The sequence below is a fragment of the Colletotrichum jinshuiense genome, chromosome 3, assembly GCF_051148585.1.
Source record: "Colletotrichum jinshuiense chromosome 3, complete sequence".
NCBI classification, from domain to species: Eukaryota; Fungi; Ascomycota; class Sordariomycetes; order Glomerellales; family Glomerellaceae; genus Colletotrichum; species Colletotrichum jinshuiense.
In genome coordinates, this window is record NC_139310.1 from 2,800,360 (window position 1) to 2,828,071 (window position 27,712).

The 27,712-nt window shown below is 55.3% G+C and overlaps 8 protein-coding genes across 8 annotated transcripts; 3 read left to right on the plus strand and 5 right to left on the minus strand.

Moving 5' to 3' along the window:
• Positions 1–787: 787 nt before the first annotated feature.
• On the minus strand, positions 788–4,979 carry EsH8_III_000783 (ubiquitin-specific protease UBP15; the record flags this gene model as incomplete). Its single annotated transcript, XM_083262508.1, has 9 exons — positions 788–897; positions 948–1,077; positions 1,130–1,447; positions 1,500–2,099; positions 2,159–3,754; positions 3,814–4,273; positions 4,345–4,492; positions 4,546–4,702; positions 4,977–4,979. The coding sequence occupies 9 exons, from the start codon at positions 4,977–4,979 to the stop codon at positions 788–790; spliced, it is 3,522 nt and encodes a 1,173-aa protein (XP_083122995.1).
• A 3,413-nt stretch (positions 4,980–8,392) lies between these two features.
• EsH8_III_000784 (protein kinase PKP2) lies at positions 8,393–9,514 on the plus strand (the record flags this gene model as incomplete). Its single annotated transcript, XM_083262509.1, has 2 exons — positions 8,393–8,653; positions 8,717–9,514. 2 exons carry the CDS (start codon positions 8,393–8,395, stop codon positions 9,512–9,514), a joined length of 1,059 nt encoding a protein of 352 aa, XP_083122996.1.
• A 558-nt stretch (positions 9,515–10,072) lies between these two features.
• On the minus strand, positions 10,073–11,420 carry EsH8_III_000785 (septin CDC12; the record flags this gene model as incomplete). The annotated part of the gene is made up of 4 exons (XM_083262510.1): positions 10,073–10,651; positions 10,709–11,019; positions 11,076–11,238; positions 11,316–11,420. The coding sequence occupies 4 exons, from the start codon at positions 11,418–11,420 to the stop codon at positions 10,073–10,075; spliced, it is 1,158 nt and encodes a 385-aa protein (XP_083122997.1).
• A 457-nt stretch (positions 11,421–11,877) lies between these two features.
• On the plus strand, positions 11,878–14,685 carry EsH8_III_000786 (snoRNA-binding rRNA-processing protein PWP2; the record flags this gene model as incomplete). The annotated part of the gene is made up of 3 exons (XM_083262511.1): positions 11,878–11,895; positions 11,957–12,069; positions 12,132–14,685. 3 exons carry the CDS (start codon positions 11,878–11,880, stop codon positions 14,683–14,685), a joined length of 2,685 nt encoding a protein of 894 aa, XP_083122998.1.
• A 139-nt stretch (positions 14,686–14,824) lies between these two features.
• EsH8_III_000787 (questin oxidase family protein) lies at positions 14,825–16,432 on the minus strand (the record flags this gene model as incomplete). Its single annotated transcript, XM_083262512.1, has 6 exons — positions 14,825–14,845; positions 14,900–15,123; positions 15,170–15,381; positions 15,440–16,158; positions 16,214–16,255; positions 16,319–16,432. 6 exons carry the CDS (start codon positions 16,430–16,432, stop codon positions 14,825–14,827), a joined length of 1,332 nt encoding a protein of 443 aa, XP_083122999.1.
• A 2,628-nt stretch (positions 16,433–19,060) lies between these two features.
• On the plus strand, positions 19,061–20,242 carry EsH8_III_000788 (uncharacterized protein; the record flags this gene model as incomplete). The annotated part of the gene is made up of 4 exons (XM_083262513.1): positions 19,061–19,196; positions 19,384–19,483; positions 19,558–19,950; positions 20,074–20,242. 4 exons carry the CDS (start codon positions 19,061–19,063, stop codon positions 20,240–20,242), a joined length of 798 nt encoding a protein of 265 aa, XP_083123000.1.
• A 484-nt stretch (positions 20,243–20,726) lies between these two features.
• Positions 20,727–21,845, minus strand: EsH8_III_000789 (nucleosome assembly protein; the record flags this gene model as incomplete). The annotated part of the gene is made up of 3 exons (XM_083262514.1): positions 20,727–20,854; positions 20,909–21,631; positions 21,761–21,845. 3 exons carry the CDS (start codon positions 21,843–21,845, stop codon positions 20,727–20,729), a joined length of 936 nt encoding a protein of 311 aa, XP_083123001.1.
• Positions 21,846–25,424: 3,579 nt separating this feature from the next.
• EsH8_III_000790 (uncharacterized protein) lies at positions 25,425–27,569 on the minus strand (the record flags this gene model as incomplete). The annotated part of the gene is made up of 2 exons (XM_083262515.1): positions 25,425–27,369; positions 27,430–27,569. 2 exons carry the CDS (start codon positions 27,567–27,569, stop codon positions 25,425–25,427), a joined length of 2,085 nt encoding a protein of 694 aa, XP_083123002.1.
• Between the last annotated feature and the right edge of the window lie 143 nt (positions 27,570–27,712).

The following is a 27,712-nucleotide window of genomic DNA, read 5'->3' on the forward strand; positions in this document are numbered from 1 at the left end:
TTTTTTGCCGGGAGGCGTTTAGATGGAGGAGGGGGACGGGGGCGGAGGGGTGTGGGACAGGTAGCAGTGGAGGGCTTTGGCTCAATGATGCGATTTGCGACGCGCAAAGGAAAGAGTTCGCGGGAGCTGACGGAGCTTGGAATATTTCTGCCAGAAAAGACCGCCCTGTAACTATGCAGGTGTACCGGTCCCTGGACGCGTAAAAAGAATGGAATTTTCTTGTTATCTTATCAGTCGATATGGAGGCACGTGCTACCCTTGGGTCCGACCGACCGCCGAGCGGCCCACCCCGACCTCTAGTGGGGCTTAATGCCGCGTCTTCTCCGGGGCCTCTCTAACCGGTTTCGGTGGAATTTGGTGATTCCATTACGGTGTTTCTCGGCAATAAATATGAACATCGCCACCGCTGGTCACATCTCCACGTATCCCATTGACGTATCGACGCAATATCTGCAGCCAGCTGGGTTTGATCCCATTTTAAATCTTTACATCTCTCTTAAAAGTGTGCTACCTGAAAGTCTGTTCTCTATCGTGAGAGCACAAGGGTAATGGGCAAGCAGCGATCCTCGTTTGGCCTGTCATGGGAATGCCTTTTGTTGTCATGAAGAGTAAGAGTCGAGACCAAACCTGCCCGCCGTAGACCCAAGAACCGTGAAACTTCATGCCCGTCCCCAATGTCACCGCCGTGTACAAATAGCGGTTCTGGATGCAGCGTCGGATAAAAAATCTAAAACCTCTCAACCTGTCCCCTGTGCATCCAAGGCTGGCGAAACGTAGCGGCCTGGAATTACCGCAAAAACAGGTCACCAACGCCGTTCCTCAGGGTTCTCGTCCGGTCAACATGGTCGAGGCCGAGATAATCATCATCGTTCGTAGCAACGTTCCACAGCTCGTCGTCTGACCGGGAGTTAGCAACGCAGGACCTCGATGGCTTTTGGAGACCTTACCGTCGTTCAAGTACTGTGGCTTTGAGAAGTGGGACCTCTTAACCACTGCAAACTTGATCTTCTCAAAGCTCTTGCCCTTCAGACCGGTTCGCTTTTCCAGACGCTTCTTGGTATCCGCGAATTTCTCACCCTGGCCGATGTTAGCGTGTCCTCTTTGGAATGTTGACAATCACGGCACGTACCTCAACGAGGATGAACTTGAACGGTACGCCGTGCACCCTGCTCGGCTCGTTCTGGAAATGGAAAACCTGGATAAAGTTGCTCGACTCGTCCTCGTTCAGCTCCTCTTCGGGAACTCGCTCCGCGAAGACATTGGTGTAGTCATTCATGCTGATGACCGGGTACTCGCGCGCGAGTTCGCGGTAGAACTTATGACTGCTAGTTTCGTACACTCGGATTCGGCCCCCCTCGGCCTCATCAGGAATGCCGGCTTTCTTGACCAAAACTTGAATGAGGTCCTCGATGTTGCCGTTCTTCGCGACGAGAAGGTCAAAGTGTTCCTAGTTCTGATTAGTAACGCGCAACTTTGATGCCAAGCACACCGCAGCTCACCTCTTTCGTGATGCCCTCGCTAAGCCAAGTGATCTTAACGCTCTTCTTAGTGTCCAGCTCAGCCAAGCTCATGTCCAAAACTTCGAAGTAGAAGGCGTCTGTTCGTTGACTTGTGCTCAATTGGTTGTATCCAGAGGGGTTGAGAATGAGTTGCAGACTTTGGTTGACTCCGCGCTTGACCGTCGTCTTGGGGTTGCCGGTGGCCGAGTTGACGGTCCAGAAGCGGATGTGGGTGGGCGGAACGCCTATTCTGTCAGCAACGCGCTCCGCAAGCACATCGTAGCTGATCTTGGAGTTCAGGACGAGCTCGAACGGAGGGTATTTCTCGGCGTTGCAACGGGTGGGGTGCGCGTGGAACTTTACGGTCTTCTTGTTGTGGAGGAAGTCGTAATACTCTCGCGCGTCTTCGAAGTGGTCTGCCTTCTTTGATGGTTCTTCCGGCGTTTGCTTGTCGCCCAGACCCAGGCGCTTCTCAAGGATATTTCTATCACCCTTACGCTCTGTCGTCCGTTGGAAGCAAATGATGTCACCATCCTGCAGCTCTGCGGCCTTCAGAGACTGCTTGGCCTTCAGGGCCTCAATCATGGTCGGCTTGATTTCCTATGGAGAGTCAGTAAGGCCTGGTGGGAGACGCCGCATATGCAGATCAATGTGCTCACCTCCCAGAGAGAAATCTTCTCGTCCGACGGCAGCTTGTCGCCCCAGCCCATCTTCTTCATAATGGTCGGGACCAAATCCTCAACCTTTTTCTCCTTGCTGATGTAGACATGGCCGATGCCGTTGAGAGCCTGCGCGTCGACGTCGAAGTGCTTGAGGAAAAGCAGAATGAGGTCGTTCTTCACAACCACGCCGTTCAGCTGCCCTTGGTAAGTCGGCCAGACCGCCTCGCCTTCGGGTGTCGTCTCCTCCGCAACCTCAGCCCACACTCTCAAAAACTGATCTCGGTGTGCTGCCGCCCGTTGGAAACATTCCTCGACGGTTGGTCGCAGATCCATGATCGGTTGGTCGGGGCGGATCGTTTTGTTCTGACGGTTAACCATGATCCAGAGTCGCACTTTGCGAGGATCCTGTTCGAGATCCTTCGCAATGGTCGCCACAAGCTCCTCCATTGTCGAGGAACGCAGCACGCGGTATGAGCGAGGCGCATCGTCGGCTTCGGGTTGGTCGGTGTCGAACGAGGTGAGGTCTGTGCCTCCGTGGTTCTTGAAGGTTTGCTCAGTAATGACCTTGACGCCGATGTAGAGATGCTGCTCCTCCTTCTCCCTGCGCTTCAAATCTCTGAGAGCAGTCTCCTCCTCAATTTTCGATCGCAGATGGATGGGGATATCGTCTTTGGTAACGGGGCAAAGGATGTCGTCCAGACGCGACTGGCGGATGTAGACCAGCATGTAGGCGCTGTTCTGGCGCACAACCGGCGTCTTCTTCTGGAGAGGTGCCCGAAGGTGGTTGGCAGGGTGCGTTTTGTACTCTCCGCCGAAGTTCTCTTCGAGCACTTCGCGCATCGTGGCCCTGGTGACCTTATCATCATCATACTTGTAGAACCAACCGTCCTTTTCGGGCTTGAGGAATGCATAGTAGTGGCCGGCGTTCAGATCACCGCTGTGGACAAGGACGCCGTGAAGTTGGTACGTCCATGATTGCGACTTGTCAGCGTCCTCGGACAGGTACGGCGCCGCATCGAAAAACTCGGGAAACTCGTATCGGTCGTTGATCTTCATCATCGTGTCTCGTTGGATGTCGTACTCGAACCGCTTCAGCTGCAAGTGCAGAACGTTGGGGAAACTTTGAAAGATGACACCCTTGTTGGCATCCTGCAGCTTAAACTCGTCGCCGGCATAGTATTGGTTCTCGCCGTCCATTTTCTCGACCTGAACATAGTCCTTGAAACTTTCCAAGAGGTTCTTGTTGCCACTAACGTTGAGCTGAATGTCCCAAAAGTCTTCGATGCGGCTGGATTCGTAGTCGACGTTGACGCAAGAGATGTAAGTCTTTATCTTACCGCTGAACATCTGGGGGAGTACGAGTTCAGCTGGTGTGCCCTTCATCTTCTCCTCCATGCGCTCCATCAGCTTCCGCGACAATTCCTGGACGTCCTGTTGCTCGAAAATGTGTCGTGTTTCCCAGCCAAAGGACTTGGTCAGCTCGTTGGTGCCAACGGCCGCCTCGGAGGTCTGCAGTTGGTAAAAGAGGCGTTGCAAGGTGTATGCGCTGTTGCCCATGCTCTCATCCTGCTGTGTGGGGATTTCGTAAATGGCCTGCGGCAGGTTAGCACTTCGTCACGTCGCTTGCGTAGGGGGGGTCGGCGCAGCTGTACTTTTCGGAAAGCGTTGGTAAAATACAAGGACTGAAGGAGAGAGTTGAGATAGCAAGTGGCGCCTTGGTTGCGCAGGCCAACATAGCCCGTTTCCTTCTTCGAGTCGTAGTTGTTGAAGTTGTGCCAGAGGACGCCCGTCTCGTCTTCGACAATGCGGAGGTAGGCCGTGATGTTGGCGGTCTCGTTCTCGCACAGCGGTCGGCTTCCGCCTTCCCAAGGCACATTGAACATCTTTCTGAGCTCGAGGAACCTGGTGAACCCCCAGTCAGACTCCTCCTTGGTGAATCGATGGTGAGCGGTGTGGTGGGTATATAGGCTCGGGTCATTCGGGTTCCACAGGACGAGGGCGAACTGCACGCAGCAGCTCCAGTTCTCGGGTATGTTCGTCGGCTCGAATCCATGTTCAAGGTAAATGGAGCACTGGTCGACATTGTTGCCGTGTGGGAACAGAAGAATGCGCCTGGAGAGAATGTAAGCAAGGTCGTATGTCACCGACCGCCGAGTGCGGCCGACGAGCGGGATGAAGGTTACCATGGGTAGCCACCGGCCTGGAATACGGGACCGTGTTCCTTCTTCGACATTGACCTCCAAGCCTCGACCGTCCATGTGTTGACCACATCTTCGACCACGCCGGGCTCTTCGTGGAGATGTGGGAAGATGACATCCTTCATGGCATCGACTGTCCCGAGTTAGCCGGGGGTATGGTCTGGGGAGGGTTTGGCAGTCTCTTACAGTCGTTTGCCAGAGGCAGGTCCTGCAGCTGTTCGGCCTCATTGTCGAGGTTGTCTGGGTTGATGATGGCAATCGGCTCCTTCTCCGAGTCGGCGACGCCGACGTATTCGTCGGTGTCCACCACCATCTCGTTCGGCGAGTTTATATCGTTGTAGCTCTGCGACGGTAGTGAATAGAATTAGCCAAGGTCACGCTATGCTGGCGCGGTAGTAGAGAAGGGCGACGGAGAGAAGGAATGCGTAGGTAGAGGTAGAGAGGTAGAGGCCACAGCAGCAGAGAGCTTGGCTAAGCTAGATGGTGGTGGGGTAATGGAAAAGCAGGGCGAGGCGGCCGCAAAGCGAGGTGAGGTTGAGGATGCGGTGACGAAGAATCTCAAAGAGGGCGAGAGCGTGTGCCGGCAGAGGGGCAGTCGCTCCCGTGAGGTGGCTTACCATGGTCTACCGCAAGTGGCGTGAAAGAAAATGCTGCGAGTGCCGATGCCAGTGCCAGTGCCAGGACCAGGAAACTGCAGCAAAAAGACGATTTGCGCCAGTGCTGCTTCGATGACGAAGTAGGAGCCGCAGAGGCAGACAAGCGGCAGGTGGTGAAAGCTGAAGCGGCAGGCTACGTTTAGGACCCAAAAACTGTGGGTGCAACGAGCAATGGTGCCTTGAGGATGGAAGGTAGCAAAAGTTGGTGAGGCAAGTAGAGAACTTGCATGAAGGAAAGGCAAGGCCAAGAAGGTGGAGGTGGGCAGGCCCGAGCAGGAGCAGAACCTAGAGGCGTATGTAAGGTGAGGTAGTCGGGTCGGTAAAGGCAAGGTACAGTACAGGTGCTGCACAAATGGAGGGGGGTCGAGCCTCGGGGGGGTGGTGGGCACGAGGCAGTCAATTGAAAGTCAACAGTCAGCCGCCTGTCCACGTCCAGTGAAGGCGAGTGCAGAGCAGTGTAATGCAACAAGCAGTGCAGGCAAATCCAGCCGTCGTGGAGAAAATAGTTGGAGAGGTGAGGCGCAGTGCAGCAGTGACCAGACAGACAGCCGGCCGGGCGGACAGTGACTGGATGGGGGCCTCTGAGGTGAGAAACAGCACAATGGGGGGAGGATTGGCGGGCGGCGGGGCTTCAGGCAAAGTATCGTGTGTTAGTGCAGGCTGCATTAATGGGGCTTGGACCTTAGCAAAAGTGGATATCACATGAATCTGTTTCGATGGCAAGCCCCGCTATGAAGAACCCAGCACCTTTTTATGCCCGGCCAGCTGGGGCTAGGTGGGCTTGCGTGTGCTGTACTATACTATGTCAGGCACTGCACCTGCTTTCATTAGTGCAACCATAGTTGCTGTGTGGGACATGCTGCACTTGCTTGTCCCCTCCTCCCATTGGGGTGTACACCCCCACCTCCCTCCAATGACGTTGCCGTGACCGCCAACTGAGCTGGTTCATTCCTTTCACCTCTGCAAGCCACGCCCTTCACCTCCCTGTGCCATCTCACCCGTGCCATCTCACCTGTGTTCCCGAGACCTAGCACTGGTGATGGCATCTGCCTTTAAACAGCTGATGGGTCTCGTTCTTTTAGCCTTGTATGGCACCCATGACATCAAGCAGCACAGCAAACAAGACTGAAAACTTCAAACAGGCAAAGAAACAGGTGTTATTATAAGTATCCGGCTGGCTTCCTGCCTAGCCTGAAACCTAGATCCAGACATCTGGCATGGAGACCAAACCGAGCTACTTGGGCTCCGGACAACTGGACATTTTCCGTACGAAAGGGATTCCGATGGACTAAAATAAATACATACTTGATGTTCAACGTATCCGATGAAAATGATGCCCCGCCTTGCAGACATGTCCTAGCACACCGTAAGAGCCAGGCTGATAAGATGCGCGGACGAATCGTGTTGCCACTCCCTGACTAGGGAGCACTGCCTGCTTCTGGTCCAAGGTAATTTGGCGCAACGGCTGTCACTGCCAACCCAATTCCAATTCGGCTGATACCAATGCTTTGGGAAATGAAGTTGCACTTTAGGTGTGTGCTCGGTTCCTTAACACCGATAGCAGACAGCGGTTAGTTCCATGGCCGGGAGACTGTGGATTCTTCCGGAGCGCCTACAGTAGAAACACCAACCCCAGGCTTGCGTTTTGGCTGCCATCTGCTCAAGAGGATACGCAAGCTTGATGACACAAGCGGGAATTCAACCGCACCAACTGAACCGAAGAGAGCCAGCCATCGTACATACCGTTCCTAGATACCCCACAGAACACTGCGATGGCCAACGGCGAACCGCGAACCGCGCTCAAACCTGTCAACTGGCCCGGTGGTGACACCCAACCCCATACTGTGACTTGATTGGCGACACAGGCGAGTAGAGCTTCCGAGGCATTAATACCACACCACACCCTCAGTCCTGTCATTCGTACCGCGCCCAGAGACTGTCCCAGCCGCTCTCCTGCAATCTTTCCTTCTGGCCGGTGGTGTGATCCGTAAGAAATCGGCCTCATTGAGCGACATCTGACAGCACTACTCTACAAAGATTGCGGGACTTGTGTTTGTTGTTGCGGCTTTGTCGCAGCGCAAGGTTGAGCCCTGTCACAACAAAACAAACATCTGCCCATAATGGGCTCTTGGAAGCCTAGTTGAGCCCTCGATTTTTTGTTTTTTTGTTTTTTTCACTGGTCGAAACCACGGCTGCTGATGTAAACCTGGGAACAAGTGCATACCTAGCAACCAAACTCCCTCCTGTAAGGTCTCATGCCAGCACCTTCAAAACACGATGGTTCGACGTCAAGTTGGATTGTGGGTATTCTAGAGTCTAAAGCCTAGTTAGTTATCAGCTCAATGTAGATTGCTGTTGTTGGTTTGCCTTTGACCCCTCTTCTGTGCCGGCCACGGTGGCAAAGGCGCAGATGCAGGGAAAGTGCCTATTTTCCCGCGAACTGCGAACCATTTCAAAAAACCGCATGCGCCCAAGCATGACCTCCTCGTCCACTTGATGCTGACCGAGGTCTCTCATCCAGGGAAATCTGGCTCGCAACTTGGCAGGCGGGAGACGCAGGGGCCCAATCACACCACGTCTGAATGGCGCTGGAGACTGTGGAGGGAGCCAGGGTTGCCCGTTACGGCAGTCCGCAGCATGGTGCGCCGATTCCGCAGTGTGGGGTAGTTAGTTCCAGACCCTGCGAGGTAGCAACCGCCAGCCGTTCTTGCTGCGAGAGTCATCCAATCTGTCGACCGGTCACTCCTCGAGAGAGCTTCAACAGCTGCCCAACCGGCGCGAATCCCCGAAATTCGCTCATATATCCCTTCGCCTCTCCCTCCCGCAGCTCCCACCCGCCGCAAAACTTTTGCTCCTCGACACCTTGGTCTCACACTCACACTTTCTCACCACCCCTCGCATGGAATCGACGGCATGGTTTCCATCGCATTGCGGAATGCCAGTAGACGATGCGGATTGACATCAACCTCGAGAAGGGCACCGCGGCCCACGGCTGGGACGCTGCGTGATCTCGGCGCCTCGCCGTCGCCGTCGCCATGGCGTTCGATGAGCAGTTCCAACTGGAGACCGGTATCGGTCCTGGACGAGTGCGCCTCCCGCCCTGCGAAACCTATGCGTATTGTCACATGCTAAACAAGAATCATCGCTGCCCAGATGGGTCGTAAAAGAAGCCCGCCCGATCAGCTTGCGACAGCTCATGGTTTTCGGCCGCTCCCTTACCGAGTCACGGCTTTTGAGCTCTGCGAACTATGTTCGAACTGAGCTGCCAGCCCGGTAGCGTCACCCCTCCGCGTCGCATCGGTTTTTTTTCTTAGTCCTGAAAGCGGTCTAGAACTGACTGTCATCGTCGCCATAGGATAGCGCATCGCATCCGAGATATGCAACAACTGCCCTACGTCGTAGTTACGAACCCCCACATAAAAGAGGTCTACGAACTATACAATAATGCCTTTGAAACATTTCGTAAGATCAAGGAGATCAAGACGCTGGAGGACAACGAGAAATTCTGTCATAAAATCAGTGGGATGCTAAAGGCGCATCTCACAGTGATCCCCAAGCTATCCATGGGCATCTTAGAAAGCAGAGGCCGCATGGATGCCAAGGACCTTGACAAGTTCATGAACACCATTCTGAGATCTGTAAGTCCCGTCGCCGGCCCGTCAGCCCGTCGCTCGCTTCTGTAGCTCTAATGCAAACATCAGAGAATATCCCGTAGAGTCATCGCCGAGCAACACCTGGCCCTGACAGAGACGTACCACTCCCCATGGTTTTCACCGGGTGCGAAGCTGTCCGAGTCCGAGTTCATAGGCGAGGTCTTCATCAAGTGCATCGCCAAGGACGTCATCGAGCGCTGTACGCGCGCCGTCACGAGCCTTGCTCGCTCGACATATGGCCAAGACGTAGTAGTCCCCGAGATCAAGGTCGAGGGCCATCTGGAGGCGAGCTTCCCCTACATCCTCAGCCACCTCGAGTATATCATCGGCGAGCTGCTCCGCAACTCCGTCCAGGCCGTCATAGAACGGCAGCAACAGAGTAAGGACAAGGACGCGCCGGTCCCGCCCATCGAGGTGACCATCTGCGAGGCACAGCAACACGTTATTATCAGGATCTCCGACCAAGGCGGGGGCATCCCGAGGGAGGAATTGCCGTACCTCTGGTCGTTCAGCAAGGGACCGCAGAGCCAGCGTCGGCTGGAGAACTTGGGCCGGGTGCCCAAGCTGGCTGCCACCATGCAGGAGCTGCACGTCTCGGACGAGCTGGGGCGCGCGGATCTGAAGACCCCCAACTACGCGAGCTCTCTGTCGTCCATGACCAGCCGGCCGCCCAATTTGCGGTTGGGCATGGGGCTCCCCCTAAGCAGAGTCTATGCCGAGTACTGGGCCGGTAACCTGGAGCTGCATAGCCTCGAGGGCTACGGCGTAGACGCCTTTCTTCAAATCTCGAAGCTGGGCAACAAGAACGAACAACTGACTACTAGGGCCACCATGGATGCCATATAGTATAGAATCAAACCATGTGGGACAAGGCGGCGGCGCAAATATTAAGATACCAACGGGAACGAAGATGGGATATTGTAAGACGGGCACACAGCTAGCACTTCGTTACGAACACGCATGAAACATTTAGGATTATAGACGCCTTTCTCATTAATTTTGGTATCATGAAAAGGTGAGCTGGATTACATCGTGACTAAGAAACAGGGGATAACTAAATGAGAAAAAAAAGGGGGGTAACAGGTATTGGAAGAAGAAAGCTCCGAACGCGACGTCCATCTCGTACCATGTCCAGAGACATGTTGCTTTTCTTTTTTTTTTCGACTTGCGGTGAAACTCATGCTAGTATCGACGCAATCAACCAATGAGTCGGCCCCATTGAGAATGGCTAAGAACTAGCATATCCATTATGAAGCGGCGAGAAGATGAGGATATTGCAGTGTCTTGGTGCCTCTGATCCCCGAATGGTAAGAGAAGAAGTAAGTGTCGAGAATCCAGCAAGCACCAATTTGCCCAGTAATAAACCGCTCAAAAACCGAGGGAAACCCTCACGTCCGAATAGCCTTAGCGGCGACCGTGACTGCGGACGGCACTTCCTTGCATCTGCTCCAGCTCGGTTTCCAGCTGCTTGATCTGGGCGTGGGTCTGCTCGAGATCCTTGTTGAGGCGGTCGCGCTCGGCAATGAGCTTCTGCTCCCACTGGCGGAAGCGCTGCTCCTCGATCTTGACCTGCTCGGTAAAGCGCTTGCGCAGCGCCTCCTCCTCCTCCTTGAACTTGGGGTTGTCCAACTTCCGGGGGCGGGCCTCGCCGAACTTGCGGGTCTCCATTTGCTGGGCGCGGTAGGCCTCATAGTGAAGCTCCTCAGTGGTGTGAATGAGGTCGAGCATGTGGGTGCGGATGAGGATCGATCGGAGCTTCTTGAAGTCACAGTGGTCCTCGTTCTCAACCTCGGCAACACCCCAAGAGTACTGACGGCCCTTGACAATGCGGCCATCGCCCGTCTTGACGTCCTTCTCGGAACCGATGACGGCAAAGGGCATAGCAGCCATCAAGCTGCGGGCGTGCTGGGCAGCAGGCTCGTCATCCTCCTCAACGGGGGGCTGGTAGATCTTGATGCTCTGGGCCTCGATGACAGCACGAATCTGTAGGAGTATAATATTAGCGTTTGGCTTTTACACGGCTTAAATTCTGTCACTTACGCGCTGCTTGAACCTGGCCAAGTCCGCAGGGCTAAGAGTATCAGCCTTGGCGATGACTGGAATCAAGTTCACTCTCGAGCAGAGTCTCTTCATGACCTCAATGTCGAGGGGCTTCAGGGTGTGACCGGTGGGGCGGATGAAGTACAAGCAGGTGTGGACACGGAGATCGATCTTGTCCTGGCGGCGAGGCTGCTGCTCCTGGAGCATGTAGGATTCATGCTGGTCGTCGAGGAACTCGATGATGGGCATCCACGAGTCGCGGTTGTTGACATAGTCGCCGAAACCGGGGGTATCGATAACAGTCAGGCGGACTATAAGCCGAGTCAATCGAATGATACAGACGATGGACATCCGAACGGGGCCTTACCCTTGAAGAACTTCTCCTCCAACTCAGCCTTGGTGATCTCGATCTCGACGGTCTTGTCGACCTGCTTCTGGTGTCGACGCTTGTGGTCGGCATAGTTCTTGATGGTCGTAGAGAACAGAGTGTTGATGAAGGTAGTCTTTCCCAGGCCAGACTCGCCCGCAACCTGGTGTTCCTCGTTAGCCTTTCCTTGCCAGACATACCCTGGGTTAAATTGCAACAAAAAAAAAACCGTCAACTCACCATAATAGTGAAGGCAGCACCTCGCTTAGCGACAATCTTGTGTCGCTGGTTAGGGAGGTTGGCGATACCAATCGGTGAAGCGCTCTCGGCGGCGGCAGGAGCCATTTTGGGCGGTATTGGTGACTGAGCAACTCAAAAGACTGTGTTGATGCCTGTGGACAGCTGGTCGGCCGCAAGTATCGCAATTGAACACGCGATTGTTTTCGTGGAGTGGTTGTGATGTGGGCGTGTTGACGGTTGAGTTGGGGAGGTTTGAGCTTGTGCTTCAGGGGAATCGAAAGGTGCCACCTCCAAATTTCCCTTACGGCCTTCTGGGGTTGACTGGTGCACATTCATTGGGCAGGTCGCAGGGGACTAATGAGGACCCCCTTTTCCTGCCAATCAGTCCCTTTTTCCCCCTGGCACATTCAGCAGCAACGAGCCTTACCAAAACTGGACTAAAGCACGGAGATTAGGATGAATGATTCCCCGACCCCGCCAAAAATTTCCAGACCTTCAATCGATAAGAATTTTGGAGAGAATTTCCGTAGCGTCAAGGTGAGGAAATGGGTGCCAATTGACAATGAAGACCGATTTCAAGGTACGTCTCGCTCTTTTTCCCCTTGGGCGCATTCATTTCTAACTACGGGATCGGTTTTTAGTTCTCCAACTTGCTCGGCACAGTATACTGCCAGGGCAATCTGCTCTTCAGCCCAGATGGAACCCATCTCTTCTCGCCCGTGGGGAACAGGGTCACTGTCTTCGACCTTGTGAAGTATGTCCAGTCCTGCAAAACTACGGCGACGGAGAGTTTAGTTTGCTAACTTGCCCTTGAAGCAACAAGTCACACACTCTGCCCTTTGCGCATCGAAAGAACATTTCGCGAATCGGCCTTACTCCTCGAGGAAACCTGCTGCTGTCCATCGACGAAGACGGCCAGGCTATCTTGACCAACGTCCTCCGCCGAATCGCCATATACCGATTCTCGTTCCGCTCCTCCGTCACCGCCCTCTCCTTCTCTCCCTCTGGACGTCATTTCGCCGTAGGCTTGGGTAGAAAAATCGAGGTCTGGCATGTCCCATCGACACCAGACGCGAATGCCGAGGGCGAGCTCGAGTTCGCCCCATTCGTAAAATACCACACACACACCCAACATTTTGACGATGTGCGGAGCATTGAGTGGTCCAGCGACTCGCGCTTCTTCCTTAGCACTTCCAAGGACTTGACCGCGAGGATATGGAGCTTGGATCAGGAGGAGGGCTTCGTCCCGACAGTGCTCTCGGGCCACAAGCAAGCCGTGGTCGGCGCCTGGTTCTCCGACGACCAAGAGACTATTTACACCGTGAGCAAGGACGGTGCTGTATTTGACTGGAAGTACGTTGGAAAGCCGGTCCGAGACGAGGACGAGATGGTCGATGTCGACGAGGACGACATGCGCTGGAGAATTGTCGATCGGCACTACTTCATGCAGAACAACGCGCATGTTCGGTGTGCAACCTTCCACGCCGAGTCCAATCTCCTTGTCGCCGGCTTTTCCAACGGTACCTTTGGCCTGTACGAAATGCCCGACTTCAACATGATCCACACGTTGAACATCTCGCAAAACGAGATTGACTTTGTGACAATCAACAAGACCGGAGAGTGGTTGGCATTCGGCGCATCCAAGCTCGGGCAACTGTTGGTGTGGGAGTGGCAGTCCGAGTCGTACATCCTGAAGCAGCAAGGCCACTTTGACTCCATGAACCACCTGGTCTACTCGCCCGACGGACAGCGGATCGTCACGATCGCCGACGACGGCAAGATCAAGGTGTGGGACGTTGAGTCTGGGTTCTGTATTGTTACCTTTACGGAGCACACGAGCGGTGTCACGGCCTGCGAGTTTTCGAAAAAGGGCAACGTCCTCTTTACATCCAGTCTGGACGGTTCAGTAAGAGCGTGGGATCTCATCAGATACAGAAACTTCAGGACATTCACTGCGCCGACCAGACTATCCTGGTCATGCATGGCTGTCGACCCTAGTGGCGAGGTCGTCGCCGCCGGATCTCTGGACTCCTTTGACATTCACATCTGGTCTGTGCAAACTGGACAGCTCTTGGATCAGCTTACTGGACACGAGGGACCTGTCTCGGCGCTGGCCTTCACACCAAACGGAGACTCTCTCATCAGTGGTAGCTGGGACCGTACCGCAAGAGTATGGTCCATCTTCAACAGAACACAAACCAGCGAGCCTCTGCAGCTTCAGGCTGACGTTCTCGACATCGCCGTGCGGCCCGACTCGTTGCAGCTGGCCATCTCAACGCTTGACGGCCAGTTGTCTTTCTGGTCGATCACGGATGCGGAGCAGGTGTCCGGACTGGACGGCCGCCGCGACGTGTCTGGCGGGCGTAAGATCACTGACCGGAGGACGGCTGCCAACGTTTCAGGAACGAAGAGCTTCAACACGATCAGATATAGCACAGACGGAAGCTGCCTGCTTGCCGGTGGCAACAGCAAGTACATCTGCTTGTACTCGGTTCACACAATGGTTCTCCTGAAGAAGTACACGGTCAGCGTCAACCTGTCTCTGTCCGGCACGCAAGAGTTCCTCAACAGCAAGCTCCTTACCGAGGCCGGTCCTGATGGCTTGATCGACGACCAAGGCGACGCCTCGGATCCCGAGGACAGGAGAGACAACACGTTGCCGGGCTCCAAGCGCGGCGACCCCTCTGCGAGGAAAAAGCTTCCGGACGTCCGCGTGTCGGGCGTGGCCTTCTCGCCCACCGGCACCGCCTTCTGCGCCGCGTCCACGGAAGGTCTGCTCATCTACAGCCTCGACAACCTGCTGCAGTTCGACCCCTTTGATCTCAACATGGAGATCACTCCCGCGTCCACGCTCGCCGTTCTCGAGAACGAGAAGGACTACCTCAAGGCTCTGGTGATGGCCTTCCGCCTCAACGAGGCTGGCCTCATCAAGCGCGTCTTCCTGTCAATACCGCACACAGATATCGCACTCGTCGTCGGGGATATGCCCATCGTCTACGTTCCCAGGTTGCTGCGCTTCGTCGCAGCCCAGACGGAAGAGACGCCGCACATCGAGTTCTGCCTTCTCTGGGTCAAGGCGCTGGTGGACAAGCACGGCGCTTGGCTCACCCAGCACAGGGGCAAGGTGGATGTGGAGCTGAGAATCGTGGCGAGGGCGGTCTCCAGGATGCGCGACGAGATCAGGAGGCTCGCGGACGACAACGTGTACATGGTCGACTACCTGCTCGGCCAGGCCAGCGAGCAGGAGACAAACGGTGTAAAAATGCTGGACCTGGCCGCGTTTGACGCTCCTGCCAAGACGCTGGCTGTTGGAGACGCTGACGAGGGCCAGGGCGACTCTGATGAGGATGGGTGGATTGGGCTGGACTAGATATTATTACAATGTATACCCCGTTTTGTCAACCTGCCTCGCGCCTCCTAGCGTCTCACACTAATTTACATGCCTTGAATGGACTCGGCTCGTCATCCCTTTCACATTAAAGCCTCGAACCCTTCGCCTCACCGGCTAGTCAGTCGCGAGCAGGCACATCCTAGGAGGTATTAGTGACATAGCTTGGCGTTCCGCTGCTTGGCGTTCCGCTTACCTTCCATGCCTCTTCGAAGCCGGCCGCGCGTACCCATCTCATCTCGGCGTGCTCCGTCCCATCTAAGAGCATGTAGTAGAGGTTGAGCCACTCGTCATCGCCCCTGATCTTGATCCAGGGCTTTTCGCCGTACTTGGCGGACAGGTCGTGGCAGATCCCAAGGGCCCGAACCACCTTGATGGTATGGCCGTCGTCCGGGATGTTGTGGAACCTCGGGAGGAGGTCTGCATGGTCAGTCTTCCTGTTCAAAACTCCCGGTGAGAAACTTACCGGTGGGCTTGGAGACCAGAGCTTTGCCCTGGTCCTTGTCCTTTGGTCTGTATGACTTGATTTCGTCCACGCTGAGTGCCGGGCAGCCGCGAGCCGCATACTGGACGAGATCCATGCGGATCTTGTATTCGAGCATGCGGGCCTTGTTTTCCGCCGATATCCATGGCTTGGAGTTGAAACTGAGGAAGATGGGCGCCGAGTTCGTATGATGGCTGCCCACGCGTCAGTGGTTTGCCCTTCCAGCCTCGGCCACAGGCTCGGGGCACTCACATGAAGAAGAAGTCCCACTTGGCCTCTTTGCCCGGGCGAAGGGCTGCGCCGCCGGCAACGTAGAAAGAGTTGTGGAACATCTCCGCCGTCCTTTCGTCCAGTTCCTCGGGACGAATCTTCACCTTGCTCGCAATCCTGAGCATCTCCTCGTGCGCGCGCGCAAAGACGCCGTCGAAGATCTTGTTCGAGTCCTTCATCTCCGCCGCGTTGGCGAGCTTCTGGTCCTGGCGGATCTCCTCGATGAGATCCGCGATCTGCGGCATTGGCGTCTTCGCAGTCTCGTTGGCGCGCTTCTCCGTTGCTTCGAAAAAGTCCTTGAGTTGGTTCTTGTGGACGGCGGCCTGCGCCAGGCCCTCGGCGACGATGGCCGGCTGCTCCCACTCGACGCCGTACATGAGTTGGATGATTGGGTGCAGGAAGCCGGCGAACATGCGCTGGAACATGTCTTCCGCCCGCTCGTCGCCCTTGAAAAGGTACTCGTTGAGAACCTTCTCCCAGCCCAACCTCTCGATCTCGCGCTGGTAGAAAAGGAGAAAATCCGAGTAGTGCTTCTCCTTGCCCAGATACTTCTTCGCCTTTTCCCAGTCTTTCAGGTCATCTGCAATGTCGTTGTGTGAGCTTTGCGCCGGTCTCTGATAGCTTTCGTTCTCCTTGTATGCCTTTTGGATGGCATCTGGGCCCGCGCCGGTACCGAAGAGAGCCAGTACATGATGAGGGATCTGATTCATGATTAGAGGTGCCGTGTTCCATTCAATTGTTTTCAAATAAGCTCACGTGGTTGTGGAATCCGTCTTGATTGAAGAAGACGTGATGTTTCTGTTACAGCGTTTAGCATGCTACTCATACTGTGAGGGGGGTCTGCCAGCGGTTCAGCCGCACCTCCAGGTCCCTTTGCAGAAGCTCAGAGGCTTTGTTCGCCGATGCGTCCTGTTGATTGAATTTCCACAGTCCCGTATTCGTCACCGGGATCTTGATATTGTGTGCAGTCGCCATGTTGATGGTTCTCGTTTGGTTGAACGAATAAGTGCGTTTTCCACTGATGGTGATGTGCTTTGGGATTCTTCTAGAGGCGAGTGAGAACCTCATTTTACCTAGGGAGAAACATTGGAATGACATCGCGGCGGTGCAGGCCGTGGCGGAAACTAATTAAGCACCACAGGCATGAGACCGTCCGCAAGCATGGCCACCACCGGCTTACAAATGAGGCGCACACGAAAGCGCGAGAGCGAATGGTGATGAGAATCGGACGACATCCCATAGGGTGGCTAGATGCGGGTAAGATGGGTGGATGATTGCCCGCGGAGCAGCGTGGGGTCTGAGATGCCTGTCGCTAAACCCTAATCCATCACTTCCCCAGACTTTTGACGTCATCACAACGATGCAGATTTGGCGTGCATGGCACTACCACTCCTGTGCGTCTCCCGAATACAGAGGGCAATGGTACGCTCAGTGCGAATTGAGTATCATGCATATGCAATCCTTTACTCGGTGCTTTTGGAGGCGGGCGACAGGTAATTACGTATAGATCCAATCAAGACTGCAACGACTTCCGGCCGATATCCCCGCCGCTCAATGCGAGTCCGCTACAGCAACGGCGCCGGCCCGAACAGCTTCTTGCGCGAAAGTTGAGCCGCCCGCTCCGAGGACCATAAATATACCTGCAAGGCTAGACCGATAAAGAAGGTCTAAGTTGATCGAATTGAGAGGTTGCAATTCTATGCTAAAGCCAAGCTTGGAGTCTGCGTACCACTTCTATACTGCGGGGACTAGTGGAGCTCTAGCTGTGGAGAGGTGGCGATGGATACTCGGCCTTGAAGGCTCAGCGCGAAGGCCGACCAAGCTTACGAAGCAGTGAAGAACCTACGTGGGCCGTAAATAATACATTCCGAGTCGGAGCAAGATACCTGCGTCATTTTGGGTATGAAAGTATGACTAAAAAGCAGGCCATCGCTCATGAGTGACAGGTTCGACGTAGTACGAAGTAGGAGCAGTGTATATCGTCCCAATTCACTGTCAGAATTAAGGCAGTAGGGGTAAACATTCGTTAGCTTTGCCTGCTTTGATGATTATCAACAACTTCGTTTACCTGTTTGATTTTCTTTGCCAAACGACGAAACATTCCCACATGGGGGTTAATATGGTTGATTCACTTTGCACCCTTCTTGCTTCCTTTTTCATTCTCTCTATGTCGAACTACCCTAACCCGGACGATAGACAAAAGTAATGAAACACATGGCTAGACACTTAAATCAACTGACTTGTAGTCTCGAATCTTCAAAAGACGTGGAGACTAAGATAGAGCGAACGCGTTGCAGATAATTTCACACCTGGAAATGCGGGAACAAAGAATCGATAGGACCAAGCTTGCTGGTCGATGCCGGGAGTCTTATTACGTCTATATTGGGATACCTTGTGCGTGTCGCCAGTTGCAGCCCTAAATGACAGGATCGTAACGGCACGCTCATATAGACTCGCCTGGAGCGGTATACTGTGCCTCCTATGCCCGAATGAAGCTGTAACAACACCCTTGGCTCGAGGCTGAGGCAAGACACTCACTTCTGTTTGCTGGCAACCCCCTGACTACTGTTTCTGCTAATAGGCTTCAGGTATTGCCCCAAAGAGGCCCAGAATGTGACACTGAAGAAAACAAGCACAGTTATCAAGCTCTCTAGGACGAGTTGCACCAAATTCATAGTCAAGGCAGACACGTGCAGAACACGCAACCCTGACGCTGCCTGTGGGGGTTGAAGGTCGCTCGAGGTGACACCACTTCCTTTCGTACGAGGGAAGAAACTCGTTCGGTCCATTCACCAATCACACCTTTATACATCTGACTCATACTCCTAAAACCCTACATCTCCGTGCCCACTCATGGTACATCGTAACTGCGGGATCCCTCATCAATGTGTCATTCGACCCTTTTCCTTTCGCCCTGGTTGGCAGCTTGGGCGCAGTGCTTGGGCATATTTGGGACAACGAGACTCATACTGCGTGATGATGCCTTATCCGCATCCGACTTTCTTCGGCGAGCTTCCCCATAAAATTCTATAGACGTCTCTTTAATGTGTCGTCCAGCCCGAGATTCCTGACCCCAACCTCGTCGGCTGTTGTAATCAGTGACTACATGTACATAGCCGGCGGTGAGGCCTTCCAGCTCTACAACGGGATGAACGGGTCCGCCGTTGATAAGCCCTCGTGGGCCGCCGGGACGTAATGGCTCTCTCATAAGCACCCCCTTCATTGGAACATGGCTCTGACTGTAATGTCCTGCAGTCAACTCTACAATCTCCATAACCATCAAATCATCATGAGCAACTTGGCCGTCATGGTGACATCTACGCCCAAGGACCACCCCAAGTTCAACAAGCAAGCCATCTGACGCGATTACTCCCCGGACTCGCTCTAGATCTTAGGTGGCGTGATGTCCTACTCTTCCTAGCCGCCGCTGAATGAGATCCGACGCCTCAAGGCAGATGGCAGCAGCGGCGGGTCCTGGTCGTAATTGACGCCGGCCAATGCGGTGGCTTTTACGCCATTCGTCCGCTCGATAGAGCCATCCTTCGCCCAGAGCAAAGGCGCGGAATACCATTTTTTGGCGGTTTTGCAAACTCGTAGACCGACATGTCCGTCTCCAGAAGTGGATATCTTGCGCCCCCAGGGCTCATCTCATACAACATGGCCTTTAGGGAGTTTAAGAACACGCCCACGACCGAATTCGGCGGCCACGGGGACCCTGATCGGGGGCTCCGCACAGTTCGTGCCCTTCGGGCCTGGCGGCCTGTTTCTATTCTTGGGTGGAAGCCCGGGGCCTAATGCGATATCCTGGAATGGCTGGACAGATATGGACTTTGACGAGATGGCATTGTATGATCCCAACAATACCGATACCCCCCTTTCCCAACGGCTGCTTCGAGATGAAACAGTGACACTTGCCACTTACTCAGCCGACAAATGGCACACCCAACAAACAACAGGGTCCCGGCCAACGAGACGGAAGCACTTCCGCGCGGTGGGCGTCTCCAGGCCCAACAACTCGTACGAGATGTAAGTGTCGTCCGAGTGTCGTCCCATGCCCGCCGCGAACCCCTGGCGCGAGCTAATGCCGGTGCGTTACTCAGCTTCCTCTGCGGCGGCATGGGCACCCAGACCAGCATATCCTCCGATGAGGTCCTGCGTCCTGGGCCTCCCTGCCTTCCGTCTTCTCCAGGGCGGCCGGGTCGTCCACCCGTAGGGCGGGACCACGCCTGCGTCGTGGCGGGCGGCCGCCCAGATGTTCTCCATCCGGGGGGCGCGGATGGGAATCTCTGTTCCCCAAAGTCACCCACTGACTGGGGCCACTGGAGGCCTAGGCTCGACGTTTTTGACATGACGCAGATGCGGTGGGCGGACGGGTATGACGCGCAGGCCCCGACGCATGGGTCGCCCGATGTGGTTAAACAGTGGTACAGCCAAGGAGGTCTGGAATATCATAGTTGGTCGAGTAACGAGGCCAAGGTCTTGTTTGCGGAAATGTGAGTTGAACCCCGGCGTGGTGTTGGTGGTGATGGTGGTGGGGACAAGAGATCGACCCAAAGCAACATGCAACGCCAACTCAGATCCCACCCCTAGTGGACAGCCCGATTCGACCAGCCCAGCCAAAACTCCGAAGCGCAGGAGTCCCAAGGATCCCACACGCCCGTCGGCGCAACCGTAGGCGGCGGTGTTGGTGGCGTTGCCGGCCTCGCCCTCGCAGTTGCTGTTGCAGTTGGCCTCGCAGTGTTACTGATGCGCAGAAAGCGCCACGCGGCGGCCCCGCAGCAGTAGCCCGGTGAGTTGGCTACGACCTCAGTGCACGAGAGGTCTGGCTCAGAGTAGCAGGGGCCCAAGGACTCGATCGGGACCGCTACTCACGAGGTGCAAGGTAACCACTATTACCACATCGAGCGGCCAGCGGCCCATGGGGCCGCCAAGTTGAGCCCCTGGCACGGCCAGATAGGACATCGGCCAGAGGGGTATACTGGTGGCAGGATAACGCATCATCATCTTCACCACCCCCACCACCCGTGAATGAAAAGATGAGAGAAGCTCACAGAAAGCACAAGGGGGGTATCTCGGCCTTCATTCGCACCAAGGGGGCGGTCACGTTCATCAAGGGGCAACATCAATAGCAGCATTGGTAGTGAACAGTGGTTGAATACAAACGGAAAACTTTTTGAATTTTTGAGTTCCCCTTCATTAAGGGATGATCATTGGTATCACCAGGTTGTTGTCTAGAGAAAAGGAAAAACGTTCATCATCATGTCATCGTCTAGTGCTTCCTCTTCTTGTTGGGGGTGGTCTCGCCGGCCTCGCCCATCTCCTCGTCCTCATCCTCGTCGTCCTCGTCGTCGGACTCGAAGTCGGCGTCCGAGAGCTCAGCCGCCTCCTGCGCTTGCGCTATCATCGACAGTAAGTCTCCGTCATTGTCGTTGTGCGAGCGGAGGAACTTACTGAAGTAGTGGAGGGCCTCGGGCCAGAGGTCCGTGGCGATGGCGACGGCAACGTCGTCGCCGTCGGGGAAGATCTCGAGCTCGAACTCGGCATCGTCCTCGTCGTCATCCTCCTCCTCCTCGGAGGTCTTCTTGCCCTCCTTGCGGAGGCGGAGTTCCTCAAGCTCCTTGGCGAGGGTGGAGGTGCTCTCCTCGGGGGAGATGCGCTTGCCGACGTAGCCGAAGAAGCTGAAGAAGGAAACGCCACCGAGGCCGGTCTCCTCGATCTTGGTGCGGAGGGCCTCGGCCTCGGCGGTCAGCTTGCCGGGGGTGATGGGGCCCTGGTCCCAGACCTTCTTGGCCTGGGAGAGGAGGCCCTCGGTCAGGTCCTTGCCGTCCTTCCACTTGATGTCGACGGGCTCGGAGACGAGGCCGGTGTAGTTCTTGGAGTGGCGGAACCAGAAGGTCTTCTCAATGACCTTGTTCTCAAAGTACTCGTTGTCGTCGAACTCGAAGCGGATGGTCAGACTGCGGGGGTCGCCGTTCTGGCCGTTCTCCAGCTCGGGGCGCGAGACGGAGACGTTCTTGAGGGAGGACAGCAGCAGGGCGGCGTCGGAGGGCTGGATGTACTCGTCAACCTCGGGCGGGGACTGCTCGAAGACGAGGGCCCAGAAGTTGGGGATCTTGGAGACGACGGCCGCGCGCTTCTCGTACAGAGGCTTGGAGAGCTCGTACTGCTTGCGGACTGGACGAATTCGTTAGCAATTTGGAGAGGTTTTTTTTCATCTTCTTCCTGTGCGGTTGGAGGGGCAGTGAAGCGGGGGAAGGGAGACGGGCGAGGGAAGGAAAGGGCGACGGCGGTGACAAAACGTACCGATTTCATTCTCAACCTGCTCGAACTCGCGCTCGAGGTCGGCGAGCTCCTCGTAGGTGACGCCAGTCTCAACCATCTCAACCATTTTGGCGGTTATGTGTTTTAAAAAAAGCTAGCGAAAGCTTGGAATGGGGTTGTGAAAAAAGTGATTAAGTCGAAGAAAGGAATCTCAGAAAAGTTTCCGAGAGTTCACGTCTTCGTGGCGGGGTACTGATTAAATGGCGGGGTTGAATTTAGCTTGGAATCGCAAAAGATGGAAGAACAACAACAAGAGCGAGGGGTCGCCTCACCAAGGGGAGGCTTCTTAAATATGCGTTACGAGGCTTGTACTGCTTAGCAAATCTTTACAACTTGTTTTTTATTATTTTTATTTTACTACTTGAGGAGGAGGGGGAGGGGGGAGGGGACATGAAAAAAAAAATCTGTGAAGAGGATCCAAAGGGGAACGAACTGTGGTGCCGTGTACATGGGGGACCGACTGACTGGCCCAGACAGGAAGGATACAAACAGAGGGGGAGGGAGAAAAAAAATTGGCAAAAATTTCCAAACTTGCGCAAGCTGCGGGCTGCCTGTGCCAGCTCAATGGTACATTGGGTGAGTAGCGGTGACTGATGTCATTGGATCGTCCCCACGTCCCTGTTGATCTCGAACTTTTCAGAAGCCTGGTCTGCGCCAGTCCAATCGAGCCTGCAGAAGGCAAGCAGTAGCATCACATTGGAGCAACAATTGGCAACCAGACGGAGAATTTTGGCGGGGCAGTGACTTGCTGTTCGCCCTGGTGCATGGGTTGGGGGTGTTTTTTATTATTTTTATTTAAATTCTTTCTGCGGCCTTTAAGTCCCCCAAACCCAATCAGGAATGTCTCTCAAGTGTCAAAGCACTCGTTCGCTCACCGGGAGCCGCTGCCCCTGGCATGCCTGGAACGTTGTGCTTCTCACTAACACCGCCCGCTCCGAATCATGGCGTCTCTTGCGCGGCGTCTGAACCACGTTCTGTTAAGCTCCCGCTCGTCGCTGAAGAAATTCAAGGGTCCTACGACAAATGGAAGGAGGGACCACTTGGCGGGGTCCCATCAAGCCTCCGTCTGCGGTGGAACCCACGCCTGGAGCCACAGCCGCCATCATCCAAGGTTCGGAAAATCCCAAGCAGAAAAACAGACTCCTCCCCGTCCCCCACATTCAATTTCCAACTGGTGCCTTCTAGATCGTCGGCGTCTTGCCAGCTCGGACGGGGCCCGAACGAAGATTTTCCATCGCCTCCCAAGCTAAAAGCGGCAAATGTTCGGTATCCGCACCGCTAGGCTGGGAAACCGCTGTCAACTTTTGTCATGCAGCTTCTCTTCAATCTCTGCAGCCCGCCACTAACACGCTCACATACACACACACACACCCCATCGTGTTGTTTTTTTGAGGGGGGGTTTTTTATTTTTATTTTTTTCATCTCCTTCTTCTTCATCCTTCCCCAAGTTACTTTTTTCCCCCTCCTATCCCAATAACAAGAAATAACCACGATCCACAGAGGGGCCAAGTTCATCTCCCCTCCAACTCACCAGCTTCCATTGTTTTTCTCCATGCCGTGTTGTTGTTTACCCCTCTCCATATTCTATGTACGTACGAGGCCTTTCCCCCTTCCCACCCAAGTCCCAGGCTGCTCTCGGCTGCTCTAGACAGCTTCTCACCAGTCTCACGGATGAACTTCAGACTGTTTGCCCCGATAATCATTACCCGGGTAGGCACAGCAGGTGGCCAAGGCAAGTGCCGTCACCCGAATCCGTGCCGTATGCGTAAAAATCACATGCCGCCCCGCTCTGCCTTTTAGCCACGGTGAAGGACAAAGTAGTGTAAACAAACTGGCGGGGCGGTCTGGCTCGGACGCGTCTAAATAAGACAAGACGGCACTATTTGCGTCGAGATTGCTCAATCTCCAGGTCCCGGGATGATTGCGGTCCCATTGGCCCTCGCCCGCGACACTCTCCCGAGGGGGGGGAGGGGAGGGGAGGAGGGATGTTGTTTGTTGCATCGCCCGCCTCTCTCGCTCGCGGCATGTCACCATGCCCTGGCTCTGCCGGCAAGATCCCGGCAGTTTCGTTGCCGGGAGACGCCTGCCACCGTCCTGCAAACGGGGGATGTCTTATTCGCTCCTGTTTCTCGTGGAGGTTAAAAAAATTGACCGCAGGTGCTGTTCGGAAGCGTCTTGAAAGCCCGCTGGTAATAAAATCTTTGATCCGGCCAGTTCGTGTCTCTCCCCTTCCAATAAGTCGGCGTTCTGCCGGACGATCCGAAGTTCGTCGGGCAAAAGCCGAATGGCCCTCCCCAGCGTCGGGGAATGATCATGTTCATGTTAGAATAAAACAAAACAAACAAACAAGATCAAAAATCAATGGAGGCTTAATACAGAAGTATACGCATATTCGCGGACGGTGAAGAGAGTGATGTGGCAAGCTGAAGAAAGCGCAAGTGGGCGCGCGTCTCGGGACCCGGCGCCGGGACCAGCCCCGACCTATCTCCGGAGTAAACTGGAACCACGTGACCCATCGGTACCGGATCGGACCCACTGTCGTCCGGACCCGATGCCGGCTGAGGCGACGTCCCTGCAATTCCCCTCAGTCGGAAGAAATTCTGCAGGTCGGTTTCGGGCGGCGTAAGGCGTAATGTGTATCAATTCCGCGACGACGGTTTTCGCGTGCGGGGCCGGATATCCAGCTACTGTCCCGGCACGGGGGAGGGGGCGGTTCGGGACATTTTGACATTTCCGTGTGCGCGTTGAGGCAAAACGCAAAGCACTCCACTACGTTTCTGCAGCAAGCCGCATCGCTTCAGTCAAGCGAGGATAGAATTTTGCCCCAACGACGGCGAGCGACGAAGGAGGAGCCGCGTGGAAGACTGGCTAGTGGTAAATCAACTGCAGTGGGATTCGACATGGTCAGCCGGCTACCGCCCCTGTGCGCCGGAACCCGCCCCGGACCACCCACTCTGCAAGGCCAAGCCGGGTGGGTGCTCGAGAAGACGGGACTGTCACGTCAGCCCTCCACTGAGCGGAGAGATGTTGAGAGCCTGTGCTACCCTCCATAGAAGCCCGCAGCACTTCCGGGCATACGGCAGCCACGGGTTGTGCGCGCCCACAGATACATGCAGTTGTGGATGTCAAAGACGTACGTCGCTTGAAAACAGGGCCACCCAGTTGAAGTAGTAGTGAATTTGCTGTCTCGTACAAGCCATCCTATCGCCTATGGCGTCGTTACTATTACCCAAATGAGATTGACTATTATTGCTTGCGCAGTCCAGGTTTTGATCCCTTGTTTTTCACAGCCATACAACTCCTCTGAAATGCAGTACCTCCTCCCCCCGGAGGAGCGACAATGGTCGCCTTGCGTCAAAGCTAGACTGGCCAGCCAGCCAGTCAAAATACTCCTCCGTCCCGGCCATCTATCCGCCAGTTGCCGACAGCGCTTCGCAAAGATTTCCTCAGATCGTAATTCGTGAATTTTGATGTAGACCGTAGTAGTGGGTGAATGGGGAAGTGGAGAGGGGGAAATCCAAAAAGAGCCAGCAGCCTCTGTACTTTTGCAAATCGCCGGGGTATATCAAAGAAGCGAAGTACGCAGAAGCAAGTAGAAATGCCTCTCCCAAAACGCCACGACGGCCGTTCCTTCATGCAGGCTTGACTACCACGTTATCTGAGTAACGCGGGACCGCATGTCTGGCACGCCAGTTATGATGCCACGGGTGCCGACCTGCAAGTTGGCGAACCTAGCCCTGAGGTCGAAGTCCACCGCCCGGACCATGACGCGCTTTTCCTCTGGGACAGACCGTTTTGACTTGATGTGGCCACCCATGATGCCGTCCTCCCGACGAGCATCCCAACGAGCGTTGCCACCGGGCCCCAGCGGAACGTTTTCGCCAAAATCGACCGACGAATGTCTCGCGTTGCCGTTGGTGTGATTTGTTCGCAGATCGGGCGACGACGGCTTGTCCTCTTCTTCCTCAATCGTCGCGACCCATTGTCCGATGCGTGCTGTGAGCTCACTATCCCACATGCCTTCTCGGCGGGCGCTGCTTCTCAAAAGCTGAATAGCCTGTCGTCGGATAACGGGGTGACGGCATTTCGTAGCGACCACGAACAAGGGTGGTACAATGCCCAGGTCGGCGCTGAAGCTGGGCTTGATGTGATACGTGTTGTACTCGTGGCCACCAAAGATATCTGGGGTGTGATTGTGCCGATGGGGGCACTGATTCGGGTCGGGACACCTCTTGGCAGCCGCTCGCCTCTCTTCGTCGCCCACCACCTCCGAGGCGTAGTCCACAATGGCCTTGAAGTGGGGTTGGAAAAAGTCGAACTGCGACTCGTTGTCGCTATACGTCATGAGAAACAGAATTTGGCTCATGATTTGGAACATCTTCAGCACGGCAATACCCGCCTTTTCCTGATGACTGACGCCAGGGGCGGTGCGGGATTCGAGGAGGTATTCAAATGCCTCTGACCAGGCGTCCAGCTGTCCCTTGAAGCTCATACCATACTGCTTCATCGACTTCGGAAGGATGCCCATTGGCCCGTTTGCGCCAGTCGATTTCTGGTAAACGAACAAGGTCTCGGTGAAGCGAAGCATCTTCTCGAGAAGCCTGTCCCAGGCGATGCGTGCCTCCATCAAGTTAAAGAACTGCTCCGGCATCGAGGATGAGCTTATGGATGCCGGCGAGCTACCGGCGTCTGACGGTGGCGACTGAGGGAACTCGGGGTTTTGGGGAGTGAGCCGAATCACGTAGGGTTCGGGAAAGTGGAATGCCATGTCGTACGACTTGGCTTGGATTGCGAGCCTGGTGAACATGGTTACGAGCTCCTGTTCGACGGGCTCCTCTGGCACGGGTAAAAAGGACCTCCTCCGCTCGGCGCGGAGCTTCTCCAGCAGGCCGACGCCGGTCTGGATCTGTCGGATTGCCTGCTTGTGATCGCCAACAAAGGAATCGAAGCAAGCGAGGAGAACACTGGCCATGAGCAGGGTCCGATGCGACTCCTGGTCCCTGTGGAGATGAACGAGTGCATTGATGGCTTCCGAGTACTGCTTCACTGCAACTTCCCAGTGCCGGTACGCCCCATCCATGACGCTCATCGCATCGGAAGGCGAACTCGGCGGTGACTCGCAGGTCTGCTCAAGGGTCTTGTACAGAGCCCCGAGCGCAACGACGGCGTGGCGAATGGCATTCTCAGAGTGACATTCCTGCAGGACCGTCCGAGTCCAGAAGACCGAGTCGAAGTAGCCGGACAGCTCGCTTGCTGTGTGGGAGCGGAACAGTTGAAAGTAGAGACCTTCTTGCGGGGACAGCTGAAGATTGTCACCGAGGCGGTACATGGTGATGGAAGAAGCGATATTCGGGGTCTGCGGGGGTGTCATACGGCGAGCCTGTAGCTTTTGGGTCCTCCTGGGGGGCAATTCGATTGAGGACCGCGCGGGTGCTGAGCCGTTCTGGGCGGCCAGGGGCTTCGGGGCAATAGCGAGGACCTCGTGAGGTCGTGCGCTGCGGCTGGGAGGCGGATAGCCGGTGCAGATCTTCTTGGAGCGGACACACTGGGAGCATGAGGGGCGTTTCTCGTCGCACTTGATGCGCCGTTGTCTACGAGAGGCACATTAGGCTCTGACTGGCACAGAATCGCGGCGAGGGCACATCACGTACTTGCAGTTGTTACATCCTGTCTTGACTTTCGGTTTGCTGGTCCTCGCCCGCTTGGGTTTCTGCTGAGAGTCGGAAGAGGCGGGACTGGCCGAGTTGGCTGTGGGTGCCGAGTTGGAATCGGCGGGGCTGTAGGGCGACATTGTCGAGGTGTGAGGGGTCGAAGTCTATGGCCGAGGCGATAACGCACGCGCATTCATCGCCCGTGGCTTTTTGATCGCTCAAGTTGTTGCGCTTTCTGTCACAGCAAAGGTGCTGCTGGCGTCGACGGAGCTGAAGGATCGGT